Source organism: Ovis canadensis, chromosome 6 (assembly GCF_042477335.2).
Source record: "Ovis canadensis isolate MfBH-ARS-UI-01 breed Bighorn chromosome 6, ARS-UI_OviCan_v2, whole genome shotgun sequence".
Taxonomy (NCBI): Eukaryota; Metazoa; Chordata; class Mammalia; order Artiodactyla; family Bovidae; genus Ovis; species Ovis canadensis.
The window spans coordinates 77,721,117-77,746,594 of record NC_091250.1 but is presented as its reverse complement, the minus strand read 5'-3'; the positions used below and the strand labels follow the sequence as shown (position 1 = coordinate 77,746,594).

General features: G+C 37.6%; 1 protein-coding gene across 9 annotated transcripts in view; it reads left to right on the top strand.

Moving 5' to 3' along the window:
* Positions 1–25,478, top strand: part of ATP8A1 (ATPase phospholipid transporting 8A1) — a 228,163-nt gene that overhangs the window by 89,715 nt on the left and 112,970 nt on the right. For all 9 annotated transcript variants that reach the window (XM_069594047.1, XM_069594044.1, XM_069594046.1 and 6 more), the window contains 6 exons: positions 7,701–7,773; positions 11,006–11,111; positions 13,286–13,368; positions 17,562–17,611; positions 19,453–19,522; positions 22,908–22,992. In XM_069594047.1, coding sequence (XP_069450148.1) covers positions 7,701–7,773; positions 11,006–11,111; positions 13,286–13,368; positions 17,562–17,611; positions 19,453–19,522; positions 22,908–22,992 — 467 coding nt within the window. The remainder of the gene's footprint in view (positions 1–7,700; positions 7,774–11,005; positions 11,112–13,285; positions 13,369–17,561; positions 17,612–19,452; positions 19,523–22,907; positions 22,993–25,478) is intronic.

Sequence of the window (25,478 nt, the reverse complement as noted above, 5' to 3'; positions counted from 1 at the left end):
ATTCATTGCACTTAAGCTCATTGCTTGGAGTGGCATGGATTTCTGCACCTATCCACAACTGAATAATTGTCTTTTAAATGTGCCAAAACGTCTTACTGTTGGTAGATAATTCAAGTGTAATGATGTAGATATTTTCTTCTACTTAATCTTTTGAGAATGTAGTTAAAATTTTGATTATATATTTTTACTTGTTGCTTTTCAATAGAATTGAATATATATGTTTATTTTTAGAATGTATGTTTTTTCTAAGATAAATCACTTTTTCTTGAGAAGGAAATTACCTTCACCATATTCTTATTAAGATTGGATGAAAATGTTAACAGTTGTTTACCTAGGTCATTTAAAATATTCTACTTTCAGTAGAGGTTGTTTCATGATTTTTATCACTATTGGGAAGAGACATTATTTTATCTGTTTAAGTTTTTTATGTAAAACACCCTTTCTGGAAACTTGATATTCTAAACTGGGTAATTCCAAATTTACAATGTCAACTTTTTCATAAATGTTTATATAGTTCCACTTGCAGTTACATATAAACTTAGATATTAATGATATTTTAAGAAATAAACCCTAGGGAAGGTTTTTGCCAACTGTTTGATAAAGTAAGCTTTATTTTAAATATCTACTTGGATTTCCTCATCTATCACGTGGTTACCTATATGCAGCAAAGATGAAGGAACACTACTATTTGAACTTTAGTTGTGTCCTGGGTCCTGAGCAGTTGTCAAGGAGGCAAACTTCGATTCTGACCACTCAGGTTCACATCCAGGTCCTAATGATGCTGTTGAGCCACGTCCCTAATCTCTTTGCCTGTGGGCCCTCTTTGGGTAGAATGTAGACATCATAGGGAGGTTGCAAAGATTAAATGAATTCTGTTTTTAAAGTGCTTAGAAGAATATCTGAGTGTTATCTCTAATGTCTCTCACTTAATCCTTAAGACATATTTGAGGAGTTGTAATTGACATGAGCCTTCTAAAACTGGTGAAATTTAGGCAGAGAAGCCAATACGTAACTTCCCTCAAAGTATACAACCAGTAAACATGGGAGACAAAGTTAAAACTTTGCTCAACCTGGATATTAAGTAGGTGCTGGTTATATCACATCCAGTAGACTTTAAAGAGCTTCAGAAATATCTGCATTTAGAGAAAAGATATCCTTACTATTTGTTATTTCATTTTTTCTTTCTTGTTTTGTTAAGGTAGCAAGAGCAAGTATAGTTTGACTGACAGGAAAAGTTAGCCTTGGCAGGGAGTGGGGGGGGGGCGCGGACACAACTTGGCCCGATCCTAAATCTGGCATTTGCCAGATCTGACCCACTTGATTTCATATTGCCAGTGAAACCAAGATTGAAAGCGTGGGCCTGACTGAATGTATGCTTCAAGAACCTGGCTTTATCTTCTTGCTGCTGGTCCTCAGGGGTAAACTGGAGAGTATAGCTGACTGTAAATCCAAAATCTGAAAGTTGATTCTTGTCTGACTGTCAGCAGCTTCACCTTTCAATGTGAAGTTCATTGATTCCATAGATAAAATCTGTGACCTGTACCATGTATTTTACTATCATTCTCCAACCATATTTGTCACAAAAATACCAAGTTAAAAAACATATATTATTTAACACATAACTGTATGTAGATTTTTAGAACTGGACACAACTCAGCAACTAAACAGAAATATGTAGATTATTTGCATTTAGTCAATTTGATGGCAAACTATTACAGTGACAGTTTCAAAAACACTTTCTTGACATTAAAAATAATTGGATAATGGCTGTAACTCTACTCGCTTAAATCTATAAATATAGTTTACAGAGATGAAATCATTTCCCAACCAGTAGCCACTTCTTTCCGAACTGGGATGGTTTTCTTGTTATTGCCAAGTACCATCAGCTGACGTATAACCTTGAAGGTTAATTCATTTCTATTAAAATTTACCATTCTTTAGACAGTATCAATATTTGGAGAATTGCACAAAAATATTTGCTTATTATAAGCATCTGTGTAGCCCCAAGATATGATTATATTCCAAAGCTATATATTTTGTTACATTTTTTTCTTTTTCCGATTTTTTTGGTGGAAATCTCAAGCATAAATAACAGTAGAAAACAGATGTACTCATTCACTCACTTCAATAATATGTACTCAAAGCCAATTTCAGTTCATCTGTATTTTCCCCCACTATTTTGAGGAAAACCCCTGAGTAAGTATTCTGTGCTTAGTCATTTTACTGTGGTTTTTAGTATTAGCACAGTATCACTGGATAGTACCATTTTCTGGTCTTCTTTTCTCATTTCATTTTGGTCTGTATTTATGTATGAAATGAGTGGTATTTATTTATTCTGCTGCCATCACTGGGCTCACTAAAACATTCTTCCAGGTATGACTGTATAGTAACGAAATCTAACACACCCAAATTAGCTGGTCTTCAGAGTAGTCACTTTGACAAGTAATTTATTTATTCCAGTCAAGTGACCATTTCACAGAATGTTTTTGGAGCTCCTCTTTTGTAATTGCTTTGGAAATACTTTAGAACCACACAGACAAGCAGACCACATTGATCAAAACTAGTGTCTAAGAAAAAAAGTATTATTATTGAACTCAACCACTTGTTTATGTTCTTGGACTTGACCTGATGCTGAACAACAATTTCGTTTTTTAGAATTAAATCACCCTTTTAGGAAGTTTGATTTGGAACAGTAGCACTCTTCAAAACCAGAAGGTACAAATCCATTCAGAAAGCAGTGTTTCCAGTCACACTGCCTTTGTCTTCCCATATATGCACGTGTGTAGCATCTGTGTGTACATAATCTATACATTGAGTTTGTTTGTAGAATGTATGTTTCAGCTCATAATTGGATTTGTTCTGGTTTTTAATCTTTAAATTTGATTTATTTAAGTTTGTAATGCAGTAACATCTCTTCCCTATCTCTGACCCCCCATTTCCCCACCTGAAGGCAGTCAATGTAACCCATTCCAGGTTTATTTCTCCAGATCTATTCTACTATGTGTGCATATATTTTCTTTCTCATTTTTACCAAAAGTGAAACCAATTGTACACACTTTGGTACCAGCTTTTCTTTAAGATTTGTCCATATTCCGTGGACAGCCTCCTATTTTTTGTATAGTGTTCCATTATTATTATATGGATGTACCATAGTCTTTTTAAGCAACCGTCCTAGACTGTGGGTTAGTTCTAACCTTTTGCTGTTAAAAATGTGCTGCAAAGAATGAATTTGTACATACAGCATTTTGCACCAGACAGTGTAAGTATAGAATGGACGGAAATTCCAAAAACTGGTATTTCTGGATCTCAAAGGATTATATTGATTTTAAATTTTGTTAGATATTGCCAATATCAAGGTCTTCCTGATAGCTCAGTTGGTAAAGAATCTACCTGCAATGCAGGAGACTCCAGTTCAATTCCTGGGTCGGGAAGATCAGCTAGAGAAGGGACAGGCTACCCACGCCAGTATTCTTGGGCTTCCCTTGTGGCTCAGCTGGTAAGGAATCCGCCTTCAATGTGGGACACCTGGATTCTACCCCTGGGTTCGGCAGATTCCCCCTGGAGAAGGGAACGGCTACCCACTCCAGTATTCTGGCCTGGAGAATCCCATGGACTGTATCCATGGGCTCACAGAGTCAGACGCAACTGAGCGACTTTCACTTTCATTGCCAATATTCCTTTTTAGAAATTGTACCAATTTTTATTCTCATCAGTGATAGATGGTTTAACTGTTTTTCCAAGATTATAGCAGCAGAGTTGTCAAACTATTTCTGCCACATTGATAAATTTAAATCTCATTTCTCTCATCATGCAATAAGATTGAATGTATATTTAAAACCACTTCTATTTCTTCTTTGTGAACTGAGTGTTTATATCCTCTGCTCATTGTTCTATTGCATTGTTGATCTTTTTAGTGTTAGTTTCTATAAGCCCTTTTTATTTTGAGTGAATTAACGTTTCATTTTGAATAAAGTAACCATTTTATGTGTTGGAAATAGTTTTCTTCCCAGTTTGTCATTTCGCTTTTGACTTGCTTGTAATAGTGTTTGCTATGCAGAAGTATTTTAGCTTTGTGCAGACCATATTTTCTATTTGTTTTCTGAATACTAGGCCTTTCTACTCCTAAATTCTTTTTTAAGTTAAATAAAAATTGTTACTTATCTCTTCATTTGACACGATTTCATAGTCCACACTTTCATGATTCAGTTCAGTTCAGTTCAGTTGCTCAGTCATGGCCGACTCTTTGTGACCCCATGGAATGCAGCACGCCAGGTCTCCCTGTCCATCACCTGGTGCTTACTCAAATTTGTGTCCATTGAGTCGGTGATGCCATCCAACCATCTCATCTTCTGTCATCCCCTTCTCTTCCTGCCTTCAATCTTTCCCAGCATCATGGTCTTTTCAAATGAGTCAGCTCTTCGCATCAGGTGGCCAAAGCATTGGAATTTCAGCTTCAGCCATCAGTCCTTCTAATGAATATTCAGGAATGATTTCCTTTAGGATGGACTGGATGAATCTCCTTCCAGTCCAAGGAACTCTCAAGAGTCTTCTCCAGCACCACAGTTCAAAAGCATCAATTCTTTGGCACTCAGCTTTCTTTATAGTCCAACTCTCACATCCGTACATGACTACTGGAAAAACCATAGCCTTGACTAGACAGACCTTTGTTGACAAAGTAATGTCTCTGCTTTTCAATATGCTGTCTAGGTTAGTCATAACTTTGCTTCCAAGGAGCAAGCATTTTTTAATTTCATGGCTGCAGTCACCATCTGCAGTGATTTTGGAGCCCAAAAAGATAGTCTGTCACTGTTTCCACTGTTTCCCCATCTATTTGCCGTGAAGTGATGGGACCGGATGCCGTGATCTTAGTTTTCTGAATGTTGAGCTTTAAGCCAGCTTTTTCACTCTCCTCTTTCACTTTCATCAAGAGGCCCTTTAGGTTCTTTGCTGTCTGCCATAAAGGGGCTATCATCTGTATATCTGAGGTTATTGATATTTCTCCCAGCAATCTTGATTGCAGCTTGTGCTTCCTCCAGCCCAGCATTTCTCATGATGTACCCTGCATGTAAGTTAAATAAGCAGGGTGACAAGATACAGCCTTGACGTACTCCTTTTCCTATTTGAAACCAGTCTGTTGTTCCATGTCCAGTTCTAACTGTTTCTTCCTGACCTGCATACAGGTTTCTCAAGAGGCAGGTCAGGTGGTCTGGTATGCCCATCTCTTTCAGAATTTTCCACATTTTATTGTGATCCACACAGTCAAAAGCTTTGGCATAGTCAATAAAGCAGAAATAGATGTTTTTCTGGAACTCTCTTGCTTTTTCTATAATCCAAAGGATGTTAGCAATTTGATCTTCTCTGGTTCCTAATACTGATCAGGCCACACTTTTTGTAATTTATATTTATCCATAAAATTCTGAATCTTCTCATTTTTTATTGCTATTAGGATTCTTCATTTTTGGATGATTAGGAAATAATTATTTGCAATGTATCATAGTCTTTAAATCAGCCTACAAAAAGCAGTAAATTATATGACACTGTGGGTTAACTGCTCATTTTTCACTTTATCTTACTATTACACACCCTGCTTTATTGCTTTTTGCAAAACACCATAATTTCTTTGTCTCCTTATAAGGCAAAGTGTCACTTGAAAACTTCTATGGAAAGTTTTAACAGAATGTAGATGTTTGCAGATTCAAATAGCTTTGTCAGAATTTATTGGTTCTTATTTTGAAATGACTTTCGAGCTTCCAATTTTATCTGTTTACTTTTACTAAAAGTGAACATTTTGTGAGATTTCAGACAAGGGTGATGAGAACACCATGTCTGAGTTATCCAGACCAAACTGTGTAATTAGCAGATGAAATGCCAATGGTTTTATGATCTTGGAAAGGAAGCTCCTTTCTGGGAGAAGAGTTAGCATTTTCCACGTCAGAAGGTTTCACTGGTGAATGAAGGGCAGGATGTGTCTGTGTAAACATTTCAGTTGCATATCTAGTGTTATTTGTTATAAATACATTTTGAAAGTTTTATCAATTGTGGTAACTGTGATTTATGAAGTGAAAGAATTACTGGTGAGATTAATAAGACACATCTTCAAATTTGTAAAAGCGTTTAGTCCAGAATTCTTTAGAAGGAAGATAGACCTCCACATGCAAGATGTTACTGTGAATATTCCTGGACATTTCAATTTATCTAACAAATAAGTGGGAAAATATAACTAAGAACCAATAATGAATACATTTTATAAATAATAGGGAGATTTTATAGAGCCCTGAATAATAAACTTTTTGAGAATGATAATATTTAGAGGAGAAATGTATGTTAATTTTTTCTGCCTGCCAGAAAAAGTTGTTTAAAAGTTTAAAAGTTCTTGGACTTTTCCTCTTTAAAACTAAGAAGGGGAAGAGTTTTAATTAATAAATATTAATTTGTTATTTCATAAATAAATTATTTATTATTAAAATAATAAAAGGTGTTCATTCTGTTTCCTAGTGATGATGAGTTTTGAGAATTCTAATCTATGTGCTAATAAAGGTGCATTGTAATATTGAGAATTAATAAATCAAAGTGTTGCACATTGATAAAGATGTATTTTACTGTAAAATTCTAACTTCCTTTTATGGTGTATGGTTAAAAAGATATTTACATATATTGATGATCTGGTTTAGGTTATTTTACATTCTTTTCTTTTCTTCCATGATTTCTCCTTCCTTTCAAACAGCTGGCTTTAAAATATGAAACTCTTGATATTTGGCACATTGGCACTGATAATTCTCTTTGTAACCTGTAAAAATTATGATTAAAAGCTTTTTGGATTACAGCTGTTTAATACTGAACACATTATTTTTTCCTCAACGACTTCTGAAATTTCCTTCTGTGCACAAAAGCTTTAGATCTATATATTTTTACTGAACGGTAATAAGTATACTCTTGGTGTTTGACATTTCCACTTAAATGTTCCTTGTCCTTCCTTTGAATCTCAACATTTTGATATTAAATTGCATGGCTATGAGATTAGTAATAGCTAGATTATAGAGGCAATTCTCATTTGATTTGTTTCATATGGAGTTCAAGTTTGCTGATCTGAAGACAGCCACAACACAAAACCACATATATACTTTTCTGGCTTTTTTCTCCTTTACAGAGTAACATGTACATAATATATAAGATATGTGTTAGTGATAAATGTTAATGTAATGTGTAATCAGTTTATTCATATTTTTGTTTCATATGGTAATCATATAATATTACTCACTTCAAATAAATTTTCATGGCTAAAGTATTATTTTTATAATAACTCCATTAATTCTCACAATTTTTAAACCTTGAAAAAATTATGAAAGTAGAAAAATTCAATTCCATGTATATTAGCAGTGTTGTTACATTTTTTTAATTAAATTTTTTTTTAACTTCATATGGCTACAACATAATTTTACTCCAGGAAAATGAACGGTAAAATGCTATTTTTTATTAACACAGAAAAAGGCTTTCACATTTTATAATGTTTGAAAATATCTTATGATTCAATCATGAAATATATGATATCTTATTTGAAATGTGGACTAAATTATACTTAATTTATTAGATTTAATTTATTAAGAGTTTGTAGGCATAATGATTTATTTTAAAAGTAACTTACAGATAGATCCGCAGGCTTGTATAAATGAATCAAATATGCTCCATTTTTTCCCCTTTAGGCAGAACTCACAGTTTGGAGATGAAAAAACATTTAGTGATTCATCATTGCTGGAAAACCTCCAAAATAATCATGTAAGAAACATAGTACCATTATCTTTTCATTAATAAATGAAAACTAATGAGTGTTTCTCTGAATTACCTTCCATGCTTATATATTCCATTTTTTACTTTCATGATCATTTTTAATAATTATAAAAATCTGTTGTCTCTAAATTATTTTTACTTGGCCAATACGAATCTGTGATTTTTAGAAATTTACTTCTAACACTGCTATTTATCGATACTCTACTTTTTAAAAATATTGTATAATTTAGAGCTCTATTTACATGAAAGAACTCATTGTTAACAATTTCAAAATATCTATAGAAGTTAATTACTTACTCAAAATTATAGGCCAGTGCTAAATCTATACAATAAGAACTTTAAACATCTGCCACCCAATGTGAGTATTCCGCTTATAAAGTTACTGATACTTACTAAAATTCCATCTGATCAAAGGATATGATTTCTGGAGTTTAAGAGCTTCCCAAGTGGCACTAGTGGTAAAGAATCTGCCTGCCAGTGCAGCAGACATAAGAGACTCAGGTTCGATCCCTGGGTCGGAAACATCCCCTGGAGGAGAAAATGACAACACTCTCCAGTATTCTTGCCTGGAAAATTCCATGGGCAGAGAAGCCTGAAGGGCTGCAGTTCCATGGGGCTGTAAAGAGTCAGATGCAACTGAGCACACCTAGGTTTAAATCCGCAACTTTTTCTCACAATCACTTCAAGCTCAGTGCGTCAAAACTTGAACTCACGCTCATCACCCCAAAACTAGTCCCTTCCTAGCACTGGTGGCCTTGCCACCCCTGCCCCTGGGCAGGGCCCTAGCAGTGCATTCACGTGGATATTTTTGCTTTCAACAAAACATGAGCTTCAAGATCCACAAAATCTAGACCTAGACCCACCTCTTCCTTCCTGTATTCTCAGGTTCAGTTATACAATCAACTATCTTATAACTCCATCTAGGAGCTTAGGGTTGCTTTGTTACCTCTATTCTCTCCATCTCCAGATCTGTAATGAACCACTAGTTCAGTTCAGTTCAGTCGCTCAGTCGTGTCCGACTCTTTGCGACCCCATGAATCGCAGCACGCCAGGCCTCCCTGTCCATCACCAACTCCCGGAGTTCACTCAAACTCGCGTTCATCCAGTCAGTGATGCCATGATGCCAGCCATCTCATCCTCGGTCATCCCCTTCTCCTCCTGCCTCCAATCCCTCCCACCATCAAAGTTTTTTCCAATGAGTCAACTCTTTGTATGAGGTGGGCAAAGTACTTTTCAGCTTTCGCATCATTCCTTCCAAAGAAATCCCAGGGCTGATCTCCTTCAGAATGGACTGGTTGGATCTTGGAGTCCAAGGGACTCTCAAGAGTCTTCTCCAGCACCACAGTTCAAAAGCATCAATTCTTCAGTGCTCAGCCTTCTTCACAGTCCATTCACTAAGCCCTTGTCAATACAACTTTCTTGTGTTTGTGTACGCGTGCATGTGCTCAGTCGCACAGTTGTGGCCAACTCTTTGCGACCCCATGGACTGTAGCCTGTCTGGTTCCTCTGTCCATGGGATTTCCCAGGCAAGAACACTGCAGTGGGTTGCCACTTCCTCCTCCAGGGGATCTTCCTCATCCAGGATCAAAGCTGCATCTCCTGCGCCTCCTGAATTGACAGGCAGATTCTTTACTACTGCACCACTGGGAAGCCCACGACTTTCTAGAACATGTCCTAAATGTCTTCTTCACCTCATTCTCACTTTCTCTACCCCAGTCAAGACTACCAGCATCCTCCAGGTAAAATGCCACAACAGCCTCCAAACCATTCTCCTGGTTTCCATTTTCACCCCTTCCCATCCTTGTTGCACATGGCAGCTAGAATGACGCCAGTGGAAATTAAGTCCCAACACACCCCTGCTGAAAACCACTCTCTGGCTTCCCTCTCAACTTACAAAGCTGCGTGATCCAGCCTCTGCCTAAGTCACCAGCCTCACTTGGACCTACCCTCCCTTTCTTTCTCCTCCGGCTATACTGGCTTTCTCTTATTTTCTCATACATGCTTCATTCTTTCCTCCTTTAGGACCTTTTCAGTCATGTGTTATTCCTGCTCGATGGAAAACTCTGTGCTCAGTACTTCATGGGGCTAAAACTTCATCAGCTTAAAGATCACATTGTGTTGAGAATAACCACAAACTGACCCAAATAATACTGTGTGATTTTCACACATTTTATCCTTTGTAACCCTCTTCACAGTATAAATAAATGGTGTGAAATTTGCTCAGTCATGTCCAACTCTTGGCAACACAGTCCATGGAATTCTCCAGGCCAGAATACTGGAGTGGGTAGCTGTTCCCTTCTCCAGGGGACCTTCCCAACCCAGGGATCAAACCCAGGTCTTTCGCATTGCAGGCAGGTTCTTTACCAGCTGAGCCACAAGGGAAGCCCATAAATAAATGATACTTGTGTACTATTTATCTATGTTCTGTTTTCCCGCAAGTCAAGCATCATGAAGCAGGGACCTTGTCTGATTTGTCTGCTGTTCTAGCCTGAACATCAGTTTTGTTTTGTTTTTTTCAGATAATGTTTTGATGTACCTTTCCAGTCATTTTAGTTTTTTGTTCCAAGAGCGTGGAGGAATTTTTTTTTCCTTTATTAATTCGAGTGACACTTTTCTTCATCAGGAACCAGAAAAGATGTTTAATTTCAAAAATCTGGTTGCTATTCTCCTATAAACTCAAAAACTCCTTGCAGAAAGGATCCTGTCTTCCTCAGGCCATAACTACGCAGGACTTGCTCAGTCAATCCTTTTTTATTTAGTAGAACACTAGTCAGGTTATGGTGGTTGTTTTTGGAAAGAGCAGCCAAAACGTCTATAGGAATCCTCTGCCATCATCACCGCAACCCAAAGTAGTGGAACCGCAGTAAGATTAGATGCCTAAGATTTAAATCTGATCAGGAATTAGAACTAGGTAAATGAACATTTTAGAATTCCTCTCTTGTCCTCTGATAACAGGATTCAACCACATCTGCCTTTTTCACTGTGCCTGTTCTATTTAACAAGACAAAGTGGCCTTATATAAATGGTTAGAAAAGGAATGAAGAGGTTCCAAAATGAAGGATTTTAGTGAAAAATATTTTTTCTTCATAGTGTTGATTTCTTGGTTTTCACCCTCAATGTTTAACAGTTGCACTCAATAAATATACATGAGGTAATACTACTATCATTGTGTCATAATGGTTAAATGAAAGGGTCTAAATTATGTGTTTATTTCTTACAGCCCACTGCACCAATAATATGTGAATTTCTTACGATGATGGCCGTGTGTCACACAGCAGTACCAGAGCGGGAAGGTGATAAGATTATTTACCAGGCAGCATCTCCAGGTACAAATGAAGCAATTGTGATGTATTTCTTGGTTGAAAATTGTTCTGAAATATGAGATTGTTCAGAAAATTTTAATTTGAAGAAGTAAAACAACCAAGTCACTTTAGTTTCAGATTAAAAATGTTATTTACTAATTAGAAACGTTGGCTTTCAAAATTGTGTATATTTTAAAATCTATAACTAATATTTGTTATATAACATGTTACATGGAAATTTGAATAACAAAATTCATACAAGTTAAAAAAATGGTATCTATGTGCATAGTAAGTTTTCCCTTCTTTATAAATAATTAAGAAAAAACTATTGGTCATAAGCTGCTTTTTCACATAAGCTGGCAGGAGAAGGAAGATCCGTTTCCCTGAATAGTGTTGATTTTAGAATATAAACTTTTCTTCTTTTGGAAATGATAATCAAGGAGTTTGCTGTGTATTTACTTGAATGAGAAGAGCTTTACACTTAGAGAAGAGATGCCATACTTAGACTTATTTTCAGTGTAAAATTGAGTAAATAGCCAATTTGATGACTAAGATTTCAGGAAAGAAGGAACACACTTTAGGGAACTTTTTTATAAGTTTCCTTAAAAAAAAAAAAACTTTTTATTTTGTATTGGAGTATAGTCAATTAACAATGTTGTGATAGTTTCAGGCGGACAGCAGGACTCAGCCATACATATACATGTATCCATTCTCCCCCAAACTCTCCTCCCATCCAGGCTGCCACATAACTTTGAGCAGAGTTCCATGTGCTATTCACTAGGTCCTTGTTGGTTATCATTTTTAACACAGTAGTGTGTACAGACCAGTCTCAAATTTCCTAACTAGCCCCTCCCCCTGTTTTAAACTGTATTACAAACCAGCACCTGCAACCTTGTAGAATATACCAGATTCCTAAAAACCATGAGATACACTCTTTATCATTAAGATAGACACTGTATGGACGTTTTATCTCACACCCTTCCCTCAAAAACAAAAAAGTTTTGATATAACATGGTGATAAGAGTAAGTAATATGTAATACAGTGAAACATCAGTTCAAGTGAAGTCGCTCAGTTGTGTCTAACTCTTTGCGATCCAATGGACTGTAGCCTACCAGGCTCTTCCGTCCACGGGATTTTCCAGGCAAGAGTACTGGAGTGGGTTGCCATCTCCTTCTCTAGGGGATCTTCCCAACCCAGGGTTCGAACCTGGGTCTCCCACATTGTAGGTAGATGCTTTACCATCTGACCCCTCAATATTCATGGTGTTATTAATAATTTTCCTATATTCAGCATTTTAGGAGGAAAAGGATAAAACTTAAGAAGGTACTTTTGTGCCACTCGTTTTTTTCCAATTTAAGAAGAAATTGATATACATCACTGTATCCCTACTGTTTATTTATGTTATAATGGAAATTTGTAGCTTTTGATCACCTTTCTCCACTTTCCCTTTACCACCCTTCCACCTCTGATAACCACATCTGATCTCTTTTTATATGAGTTTGTTCTTTAGATTCCACATATAAGTGAGATCATACAGTATTTTTCTTTGTCTGTCTGACTTTTTCTCTTAGCATGATGCCTTCATGGTCTATCCATGTTGTTGCTATTATGGGGTTTCCTCATTTATACACATCATTTATTTTAAGAAAAGTTTTATGGAGAATATGCTGGACCAAGACCTACTTTGAAGTCATCCTTTTTAGGTCTGGTTGGCTAACAGTGAGACTTAGCCCTCAAGAATATGCCTCTGGGATCTATACATGTCTCAAATTCTGACGATCATTCTACTTAAACCCTGGGCATTGTCATATGATTTTAAAAGAAATGGATTTCAATAACAGGAGTCAGAATAAAAAGAACTTTAATTCATTTTAAAATTAAGCAGACTATTGTATTGCAGTCTTAGTCTCATATTTTGGGATATCTTACTCTCAGATGGTAAAGTGTTTGCCTACAGTGCGGGACACCCAGATTCAATCCCTGGGTCAGGAAGATCTCCTGGAGAAGGAAATGGCAACCCACTCCAGTATTCTTGCCTGGAAAATCACATGGGTGGAGGAGCTTGGTAGGCTACAGTCCATGGGGTCACAAAGAGTCAGACATGACTGAGAGACTTCACTTTCACTTTTATTTCACTCTCATATTTGGGATAAATTTTTTCACCATGTATTTGCTTTTTTCTGTTTGCCTAAAACAGATGAGGGAGCCTTGGTCAGAGCAGCCAAGCAGCTGAATTTTGTTTTCACTGGAAGAACGCCTGACTCAGTGATTATAGATTCAGTAAGTTATTTAATTCTCTTTTTTATCAGAGCAATGCTTATGCAAGCTTCAAAGATAAAATAATACCAAAAAGCTCATAATAAAAACAGAGGTTCCCTACTCTAGTTCTCTCCAGAAGCAACGACTTTTCTATTCTTTTAGCTGTTTCTTCAGACATTTATGCATCCTTTTTTAATGTGTTGATGAATGAAATATATTTCAATTCTTCAATTTTAGACATATCTACTGACTTTCTATTCAGTTATGTTAAATGAGGGATTATTTCTCTTGACTCACCATCCCTTTCCAGTAGTAGTATAATTCTATTACAATGCTTGGTTAAACAAGTATTTGGACCCAGATGCTGTATGGGCAAAAGATTGAAACAAACATTTCACGAAAGAAGATATACAGATGGCCAGTGCACACATGAAAACACATCATTAATCATCAGGGAAATGCAAATTAAAGTCTCAGTGAGACACTGCAACATACCCACCAAGAAAAGTAAAATTAAAAACATTATGGCAGCACCTAATGTTAATGAAACTGCAGAGCAAGGGGCTCACCTATATGTTGCTAGCAGAGGTGTAAGATGGTGCAACCCCTTTGGAAAACCTTTTAGAGTTTTCCAGTTCAGGTGAACATGTACCTGATGGAGCAGTTGTGCTTATACTTGCCCAGAAGAAGTAAAAGCATGTGTTTGCAGAGAGACGTTTCGTGGTATGGTCATAGCAGCTGTATTTAGAGTAACCAAAAGCTAGAAACAAACCAAATGTCCATCACTAGGCGGATGGATTGACAAATTGTGATACACAGTGGAATAGCTGAACAATAAAAAAAGAGGAAAATGATTGATTCATTACCAGCATTGATAAGTCTCAGGAACAGGCTGAGAAAAAAGAAAAAAAGCCAGACACAGACAGCTGCATACTCTGCATTTATATCGAGGTTGAGATCAGGAAAAAGTGACTTATGGTCTTAGAATTCAGAGCAGTGGTTGTCTCCACATAAGGGAGGAGATTGGGAAAGGGGGCAAAAGAATTTATAGGACAGTGGAAATGTTCTGTGTCTTGATTGGGGTGGTAGTTACACCAAGTATACCTTTATCAAACCATAGAATTTTCATTGAACTACATATTTAAGCTCTATGTACAGTATTGTATATAAATTATATCTCATTAAGCATTTTTATTTAGTGTTTATGTTATTATACCTGTATTGATATTCCTAGCAAAACATTGTTTTATTCAGTATTTATTTTCTTTGTTTTTAATTTTGTGTTTTCAGATACAAAATTATCTCCTGAAAATAATTTTTTTTCTTTAGTTCTTAAAAATAAATCTCTTATGTTTTTTCCAAGTGCAGCATTTTCTTTCTACCTATTACTAATTGTTCTAATTGTTTCGTAACTTCTTAGTGCACTTTTATCAGTACAGTTAAACCAGATAATCTGGCCAGTGGGCAGTCACAGTCTTTCCCTTGAGATGCTCCTCCTGAAATACCCGCCGCCCCACCCCACCCCTGTTCTCCTTACTCTGGGCCAGTTTTGTTCAGAGGTCAGCTTCTATGGCACTTGGAATGCCTTTTGATTGTCTCCTGTTTTGGGCTTACTATTTCCTGTAAGTCAAAACTTCTTTCTTAGAACCTGGCATTGATAGAACATGTTTTCTGTCCATTTCAGCAAAGGTGTCACAGAAGCAGAAGTCACAGTAGTGAGAGCCCTCAGCACGCCCAGCTCCTGACTCAGGGCTCCACGCTGCCCTGGTGCACAGCTCAGTCTCGCTCGTGGTTCTCGAGAGGAAGCGCTTTCCTGTCTCCCTGGGGACTTTCCTTAACTCTCTTCTGTGTTAAATCTTCTGTTTCCTGAGTCCCGTGTCTTCCTTGTTCTTGGCCTATGCTTGTTTTCATGGAGAACTTTCTTTATTGGCTTCTTGAGAAAAGGCACATGGGAAATTACTTGTTGTTTAGCCCTTTTAAGCATAAACATTTTTATCTGACCTTTATACTTAATTGGTGGTCCTGCTGAATAGAGAATTCCAGGGTGGGAATCAGTTTCCTGAGAAATTTTTATTGCCTGGCTTCCTGTATGCCTAATTGAGAAGTCAGAAGCCACTGGGACTCTAGTTTTTGTGACTTGCCCACGGCCTCCCTCAAGAAGTTTGCGAGATCTCCTTTATCCCAAGAATTCTGAAATTTCACAACCATGTACCACAGTGAGAATATTTTAACTCACTGTACTGAGCACTGAGTGGACACTTTTCCATTTGGAAATCTACATCCTTCCATTCTGGAAATTTTTCTTGAATGAGTCTGTTCATTTTTCTTCTGCTTTTTTCTCTGCTCTCTCTTTTTAGAATTCCTGAGCACATCTTTTAACTTTTCTGTCCTGCTTTTCGTGTTCTCGCCTTCTTATTCTACTTTTTGGAAGTTTCCCTCTTTTCTCTTCTTAGACTTCAATTGATTTTCTTTTTGTTTCTGATATTACATGTTTTAGCTTCCAGAAGCTTTTATTGTTTTCTCAATATTTCTTTTTTTAATAGTATCCTGTTTTTCCTTCATAGGTGTACTTATGTTACTTCTCTGAAAGGAAAAATGATAGTTTTCTTTTTTAAAAAAGTTATAGAGAGTTTAAATAAGCATATCATTTTATTGGAACATAAAATAGTATTAAGCTGTCATTATAGTTGTTTTGATTATTGCACTGGGAGAAGCATACTTCACCAAAAATTAAACATCAGCTTTCACATATTCTTTTCTGGAGTTTCTCATTCTCTACTTAGGAGAAAAGAGCATTTAATTACTGCACCGCTTGCATATGGGATGCGTAATAGGCTATGCACGATCTTTGATGAGAGCTGCAATATGCAGAGAAATAAGGCCAGTCTCCTCCTGTGCCACCAAAGAGAGCACAGTACGTGAATGTTACTCACAGAAGCATAACCATTGTTACAGGCAGCTTTTCGTCTCAGACATTGTCTTTGTTTTTCCATGGGTCCCATTAACAAGCATTTACTGGTGGATCTAGCAATATTTCCAAGGGTGTAAAACACTGCAGAAGGTTTTATGCCTCCAGGAATCCGCACCCATCCAGTTCCAATGATACAACAGAAAATGCCCCACAAGAAAGCATATGACAAACCACCTCATCCTGGTGTGGAAATGGAGTGAAGAGGCTTCCGGGACTTGTCGACCAGCCCTTTGTGCCCGTCAGGAAGCCCAGGCCAACACCAGTGTTTTCTTTTGGAATTCTCTTTCTTCCAAATTGCTCTTATCTGTTTTGGGTATCTGTGATCCATGATAATAGCTGTCCTTGGATATCTGTTCATCTTTGGTTTTCTTATGGTTAAGAGTAAAGAATTTGCAATCTGATATGGCAGTTCTAAGAGGGTATTTGTCAACATTGGGCTTCACTGTGCAGTGGTCTGGTGGGATTCGTTTGGGAAATCATGGTTGTCTGTACCTTTAGGACTCAACCTGGGCTTATAGATTCCCTAGAGAACAATCTTCCACCCTTCCTGCCAGGAAAGATTTGGTTGCCAGAATGTAGGGGGCCAAGTGGGTTGTGGGTATTGAGGCCTAGGCTTTAGTACAAATACAATAATACTATATCTTCAAGTGTGCCAACTTCTAGAAAAAGGAAACTTTATAGAGCAGAGCCTCTGGTCTTCCACCAGCATGCAGGAAGAGCCAGCACCCAGAACAGCAGCTCTTTCCCTTTAGGGCACTCCTTTACCTTCCAGTTCTAGAACTACCTGTTATTCCTCTTCCCTAGGCCTTTTAGGGATTATTCAATACAGGTCGGGCTGGTTCTCACCTTTTCCCCATTACCACTGTGTATATAATAGCATTTGCTACTTCTTGCATCTGCTAAGCAAGCATATCTCACTTATCTGTTTTCTAGCTTCCAAATTTTTAATGCCATTTTCTCTTTTCATATTTTCCTGCCATTGTAAGTTTCTTTTCTTTCTTTCTTTTTCTTTTTTTTTTTTTTGTAGTTTTGGTGGGGCTTTGGGAAGGATGAATAGTAATTGCGTTTGTTCAATCTTCCATCTTAACCTGAAAAGTTAATAAATTCAATTAAGGGTGATGTATTTTAGAAAGGACAATTAGTGGTGACATTTTTTACATTAAAACTTCATGACTGGAGTTTATTTCCAAGGAGCCAAAGCTACTTCTTACTGTATGTAATCATATTTTCCTTTCCTTCATAGCTGGGGCAGGAAGAAAGATATGAATTGCTCAATGTCTTGGAGTTTACCAGGTAAAACATCTGCTCTGTGGTTTGTGTGCATGTCATACATTTCCCTCCATTTAAACTTTTTCCCTTTTAAATAAGAAGAAAATGTGATTTATTTTATTTAAATAAATTTATTTAGACCCAATATTAAGTTAAAATATTCAATACAATTTTTAATTGTCATTTGTAAGAAAATCATAAACTGTTCTCTTCAGAGACTTGTAAGGCATGTCTTCTGGAGGCAGTGTAATGATATTTCTGAACATAACAATCTGCATCACAACTGTAGGGTACAGGCCCAGGTAGTGATCAGAAAACATTATACTTAGGGGCACTAAGATTTATGTAGAATTAAAATGAATCAAGAGTCAGGAACTTGCCATTCTAATTATGTGCTTATTATAACATCTAATTGTCATAGGGATTTCAGAAACTCATATTCATCTCTTTGTTAGGTATAAAACTAGTTTCCATATAGTAGGAATAGAGACAGAAGGGATGGTCCACAGTGGATAAACGTGCAGCTGTTCGTGGCCAAATGAATAGGAATTTCTTGTTGGAAGCTTCCATCCAAGTGATTGCAAAAATCCTGCATCTGGAGTGACGGGCATATTGGAGACTCGAGGAATGGAGAGACTATAAGAGAATGCTCATAGTCCTGTGAGGAGATGGGAGCAGGGTCATTAGAGAAATGTAGGTGACGAGGCAGTGTGGAGCACTCTGTGACCCTGGGACCAGGTATTTACTAACCTGTGACAGGGCGGCTTTTCTCCAGCAGTGTCCACTTACTCTGCTGGACCACAGAAGGCATTCCTGTTCACCCGTGATTTGGGAGTTTTGTCAGGAGAAGAAAAGAGCAAGGAAGTTGATGAACCAGGGACCAGGCCATCGAAGCTGGATTAGGAGAAACATGAATCAGGAAGGGCTGAGGTAGACTACAGAGATGTTACAAAGTGTGGTCCTAAAGCACAGGGATGATCAGAGACACTAATGCAGCGGAAATAAAAAATGGAGAAAGAGAGGACTAAACAGTCCAAGATATTTCTAAAGGCAACTACACTATATCTAACTACTGTATTGGATTCATCTCAGTTTTTTAGCTGCAGAACGTTATAAGGCAACATGAATAGGCACTGACACTAGAGAAGTCTTTTTTACCCCTTATTTCTGGAGAGAATGCTTATGCATACTTGATGCCAAGTGAGGCTTATCCTGTGCAATGCCATACGTGCTTATTCTGTTCCTTGTTAACTTGTAGTCTCTTTGCTAATCCATTGAAAGATGTGTATGTTTGACTAAGAACTTTTATCAGTCTGTATCGCCAACACAATGTTAAGCTGTTTGTGCTCATTAACTAGAGTTTGTAATATGAATTAGGTTTTTTAAATGATGCCAGTGGTTTGCTAGTAATTAAAAAATGATAGTTGTGAAGGCTTAAGTAAGTTTTTAAAGTGCTAGTATATGCCTTTTGATTGGGTGTATACTTAAAATTGATTATCATTTCTCTTTTTAATAATTCATCATAAAAGGTTCTGGCTTAAATATTTTCTAAATCTGAAAACATTGAACCAGAACTCTTCTCTCTCTGCCCTGGTGGGTATTAACTCTTGCAGGTTTCTTGGGAGCTACTTGGTAAATTATTCCTTTAGGGCAGCAGATGGTACCCACATATCTTAAAAAACAATGTGACTTTCAAAGGCACTCAGCTACACACTCAGGCAACGGTTTGTGTATGTGGAGGGATCAGCCTCATAACTTGGTCAAATTTATTTTTTCAGTGTGAGCATTAAAATATGTGAGACATGACAAACATATAGATGCATCTTCTCACTATGGTGACACATTGTGGAAAACCTTTCTTTCAGCGCTAGAAAAAGAATGTCAGTGATCGTTCGCACTCCATCCGGGAAGTTACGACTTTACTGCAAAGGAGCTGTAAGTTTGTATTTTTGTCTTTTATGATTTTGATTTATGATGGTTTATAATGTATATGTTAAACATTCTGCTATGGAAATGTAACACAGATGTTTAGCCTGAAGTTGCTGACATCCACTTTTGGAGGTGTTTTATAGTAATAGTGTTCAGCCTCTTCTGGTGAAATTCAGAATTCCTTCTGGGTAAATTGGGTGCTTTGAAAAAGTTTGGCCGAGGTTATTTATATAATTCAGTTTTTTGAGGTTTATATATTATAAATATTTTAGAAGACAATAATACAGAAAATATTTTAAAATAAAATTAGAAATGTAGCAACCTATACCAATTTGAATCTGATTTTTTAAAGGCCATAGAAATGGGGGGGAATGGATTGCAGTTATTGCTGTAATTTCTTCATGTGGTGATTACCATTTGTATTGTATTTGCATTGTTTTAATTATAACAGCATTTCTAACTATTGGTTGGCTTTTGTATTTGGCAGGTTTTATTGACAGGACAGTAATTTGTCATTCTAACTAAATTTCCCTAGTGAAAACATGTTTATGCTCATGGAAAAATAAGAAGTCTACTCTCCAGGGCCTTTTTTTATTCTTGAAATTAGTTAATATTTCCCTTCAGATTTATCCTTTCAGTCTACATAGTGTATACTTGGAGCAATCAGGTAACTTACAAACTTAGAACTTTCCAATTTTGAATATAGTCAATAGTCTTGCTTTCTTACATGGAACTTGAAAGATGAACTTGTTTAGAAGCCCAAGCTTATTATTTAAATTCCTGTTGAGAATGTTTTTCAATACCTTGGTTTTAATGCTTCAGAACATAATTTTTTAATGCCTTGGTTTTAAAAGATTGGAAGAGAATAATTTCATGACGTCTCATGAATTTAGTTTTAGAGTTTCTTTGGTTGTTGAACAAGCACGTAAACAACTGTAGGGTGAACTCGCTCCAGGTGAAATCATTTGGATAAACTGTTCTAACAGAGGATGTTAGAGCTCAACATGATAAAAAATTACAGTTATTTTTAATCAAAAAGAAATTTGAGGGAGGGGAGAATGGGTTACATGTAAGATAAATTAGAAATCATAAATACGTTTAGGGGAAAACATCAACCAATGAAATAAGCTCTAGCAGCCTGTCCATCAGGTTGCAAAGAGTCAGACATGACTGAGAGACTAACACATTACAGTCCATGCAGAAGGCCACATTCTGCCCCCTGCTTTCCTTGATACTGCAGAGAAGGTAGAAAATTCCCCTAGTCTGACCGTCAGTTTCTTCCACTAGAATGCTTAATTACCTTGAGAGTTTAATCTCCCTAGCCTTTTTATTATTCATCACTTTTGTTTTCATGATTTTAATTTTTTAGTATTTTCTTAGTGTTTAAATGGCCTATTTTAATTTCACTGAAAATTTCACTAACCTCTGGGAAAAAATAGAGTTTGTAAGTTACACAGAACTCTCATTCTCAGAAAGGACCCATGAGGGGAAATTATCATTTCCTTTTGCTTTGCCCGCTTCCCATTTCACCACTGAGAAATGAAAAGAAATTCATAATTGGAGCCTGGAATATTGCATCTGTTCTGAGGTCACTAAGCTCTGTTTCTCTCAAGGGTTCTAAATCATACCTCACTAGTCTGCTTCCAACTCAGCCCTGAGACTCGAGACCCCAAAATGGGTAATACCACTGAGAAAGTAATTGCAGGTAAATGATTTATTTTTTCCTGGTCTAATAAAACCATGAAGGCCAAATACTAAAATTCTTAAAACATTAAACCCAAGCTAAAGAATAACTAAAGGAACAATAGGCCATTTATAACAGGGCAAAAATTAGAGACATGCAGGGATGCCTCAAGTTAAAGCTGAAAGGGACTTTAAAGATAATCCAGTAATTTAATTTTACAGACCAAGTAAACTGACTTTTAAAGCTAAAGTGACACAATCAGAAATATTCAGCTGTAAGGCATTGCTTAGTTTGTCCAATGTCCTCCCTGCCATAGCCACCAGCTTGCTCCATGCATTTAACATGTGTTTCTCAGAGTCTGTTCCTTTGTGGACACCAACCCCATTAGATGCCCTAAGTCCTAAAAGGTTCAGTAGTTAGGTCTGGGCATCTATCAGCCCACTCCCTTGGAGCCACTGTGTGCATTAGCGTTTTGAAGGCTCTGAGGCGCTGCAGCAGGACATGCTCTTTAGCTTTGTTCTGACATTTCCCATGCTGTTTGAGTTCCGGACCATTCTTCCTCAAAGCATGGATGAATGCTGAAGCATTCTGCAAAATCTTTGGGGGGCAGTGAGGGGAGATCTAACAGCACATGACAGGTAAGTGAAGTATTGATAGAATATGAGATTTTGAACATTGGAGTAACTGGATTTATTCAGAAAGGAAAAGATGAAAATATAGGACTAGACCATCTTTCTTAGTGCCACAGGAAAGCAGTATTATTAAGGAAAAATATTTTGTGCTTCAACACTGATGCTAAATTGATTTTTTAAATAAATTTATTTATGTTAATTGGAGGCTAATTGCTTTACAATATTGTATTGGTTTTGCCATGCATTGACATGAATCCAGCACGGGTGCACATGTGTTCCCCATCCTGAACCCCCCTCCCACCTCCCTTCCTGTACCATCCATCTGGGTCATCCCAGTGCACCAGCCCGGAGCACCCTGTTTCATGAATCAAACCTGGACTGGCGACTCGTTTCACATATAATAATATACATGTTTCAGTGCCATTCTCCCCAACCATCCCACCCTCACCCTCTCCCACAGAGTCCAAAACACTGTTCTATACATCTGTGTCTCTTTTGCTGTCTCTCATATAGGGTTATTGTTACCATCTTTCTAAATTCCATATATATGCCTTAGTATACTGTATTGGTGTTTTTCTTTCTGGCTTCTCTCTGTATAATAGGCTCCAGTTTCATCCACCTCATTAGAACTGATTCAAATGTATTCTTTTTAATGGCTGAGTAATACTCCATTGTGTATATGTACCACAGCTTTCTTATCCGTTCATCTGCTGATGGACATCTAGGTTGCTTCCATGTCCTGGCTATTATAAACACTAGTGCGATGAACATCGGGGTACACATATCTCTTTCAGTTCTGGTTTCCTCAGTGTGTATGCCCAACAGTGGGATTGCTGGGTCATAAGGCAGTTCTATTTCCAGTTTTTTAAGGAATCTCCACACTGTTCTCCATAGTGGCTGTACTAGTTTGCATTCCCACCAACAGTGTACGAGAGTTCCCTTTTCTCCACACCCTCTCCAGCAGCTAAACCGATTTTTTAAATACTCATTCGCTGCTAATAATGTTGCCAACATCAACTTTAGTCAATGCAGAATGCTTAGTTTAAGTGTATCGTACCTTCTGTTTGTTTTCCAGGACACTGTAATTTATGACCGACTGGCAGAAACTTCAAAATACAAAGAAATTACCCTAAAACATTTGGAGCAGTTTGCTACAGAAGGTGAGTGTAATACAATAGTAAATATGACTCAAATAAAATGAAATCATATATTACTACTATCATATAGGATTATTCTTATTATTTTACTTGGAGATTCATAATGTAAGATAACAATAAATGTTGATCATTTAGATCTTACTATATGGTGTCCCTAGCTGCTATTTTTATTTTGCGCTCCTGTATTTATTAACATTTTGAAAGACTTTGTCTGCATATTTAAGGGGATGTAGAGCTTATAAATCTGTTTTCTTTTTAGAATGGATACCATTTACAGTTTAAATACTTTACATCTCCAGCAATGTAGAAGGAAAGAAACAAGAGTTAAAGAACTGGATAATCTGAGTAAGAAAGAGGAGAAGAAATCAATAAACCTCTATAACTACTGAAATAGTTCTCCAATTTAGCATTAACTCAGGACTTTTTATTAAGCCCCTGCCTCATGCCAGGCTCTATGTGAGGCCTGAGAATCCGTGGTAAACATAATAGTCCTGACGCTCTATTTGTACCTAAATGTAGTCTAGGGAGATGAAAGGAAATGAGAGTTGTTGAGCATCAGGGTCAGTTACTACAGGAATTTGTAGAATCTTATCTCTAAACTTAACAAAAGTCGCCAGTACTATATCTGCATTTCCCATCTAAGTTTTCACTCTGGTCTGCTTCTGCCGGAACTGTGGCTGGTGGCACCAAGCCTGACCTCTGAGCCAAACCTTTTCCTCTTAATCCAAGCAGCAAAATGATAGGAATGTTCTTTTAAAGCACTAGGCTTTTAAAAAAATACAATAAAATAAAAAATAAAGCACTAGGCTTTGAAAAGCGGGGACATAATGAACCTTCTACCATTTCTCCTCCAAAAATGGAAGCGCCTGGAGACCCACACATCTGTTGAGTTCAGATTCCACGAGGTACAACTTCCTAGGGGACGGCGGGTACAGCGTAAGCTAGCACATATTGCAGGTTCCTTTATTGAGGAAGGAGCGGGTTGGAGGAGCATCTTCCATTTCTCTCGTTCTGATGTTAAGGATATTCTCGCTCCCAGACCAGTTCCAGCTGGCTTGGCCTCCACCGCCACCCCTTTCTCTCTGGCCCTGGGTAAGCAGCACTCGTGTACCATGGCTACCCCAGACTAAGTCTCCAGCTGGCGGGCTTCCCCCATAGCTCAGTCGGTAAAGAATCTGCCTGCAATGCGGGAGACTTGGGTTCAGTTCCTTGTCAGGAAGATCCCCTTGAGAAGGAAATGGCAACCCACTCCAGTATTCTTGCCTGGAGAATCCCATGGACAGAGGAGCCTGGTGGGCTACAGTCCATGGGGTCGCAAAGAGTCAGACACAACTGGGTGACTTTCACTTTGACTTTCAAGTCCCCAGCCAAGTGTCCAGAAGAGAAACATATATCCCTAATATGGCCCAAAGAGTTAAGTTCTATTTGCCGTGGTGTGGCAACGACAGTGTACTCCTTTCTTGGAACGTGGAGTCTTCCGGGCATTTTATGTCCTGCGTCCTCTGCTTCTTTTTCTGACGTGGTCCTGGCCGTATTTGATTTGACTTGATCACTAACACCTAATTATTCTGAGAGCTAAACAGCCTTGAATGAGAACGTTGTCTTCTTGGTAACTTAGTTAACTGCTTTTATCGTGCCTGGCAAATCTTCTGTTCTTCGTTTTTCTAGTCTGTAAACTTTTTTCTGGCTCAGGGTCACCTCCAAATGAGTTAGAAAACTGACAGGCTCTGAAAACAGGAAGTAGGTCACTTCAGACATCAGCTGCGATTGTTTGCCCAGGTGTTGCTGAGGGGTATTCTTTTTTTTGTCACTGTCCCTCAATTTTTTAGACTCCTTATACTATAAATCCACTGTAATAAATATAGTTGGAGGAAGGTGGCTCTCCCAGTACACCCCATTGGGGTCCCTCTATTCCTTCCTTCATAAGCATCTATGAAGCCAGTATTAATGAGCCGGCCACTGTGTTCAGTGCTGGAGTTACAGGTGTGAAGAACTCTAGGACCCTGGGACTCTAGAAGCTTCAAGCTCATGTAGGAGATCACAGAAAAAGCACAAAACATTGTCCTTCACGCCACAGAAGTGTTGGGGTCTGGGAGAGGAGAAGGCTTCAAAGAGATGATTTTCAGAACTAAGTCTTAAAGTAGATGCAAGGCAGGCAATGGAGGGGGATTGGGAGAGAGTGGAATGGAGGGGAAAAAAAAAAAAGATCAATTTGTGCAAAGACCCTACCATGGGAAGTGGGCGGCAGAGAGTGAGGTTGAAGGCAACTGATATGTAGGGACTGAGCCAGACTTTAGGGTTTGAACTTCATCCTGGAGAATGATTAATAGACTTCAAGCAAAGGAATAACCTTAACAGATTAGGATTTTAGAAAAGTTACTCGAGGCATGAAGAGGGGATTGAAAGAGCTGGGGAATTAAAAGCCAGGTGCCAGTGGAAAGGCCAGAGGACTGTTGTTGATACACAGTTGGCACTAAGGTTCCATCAAA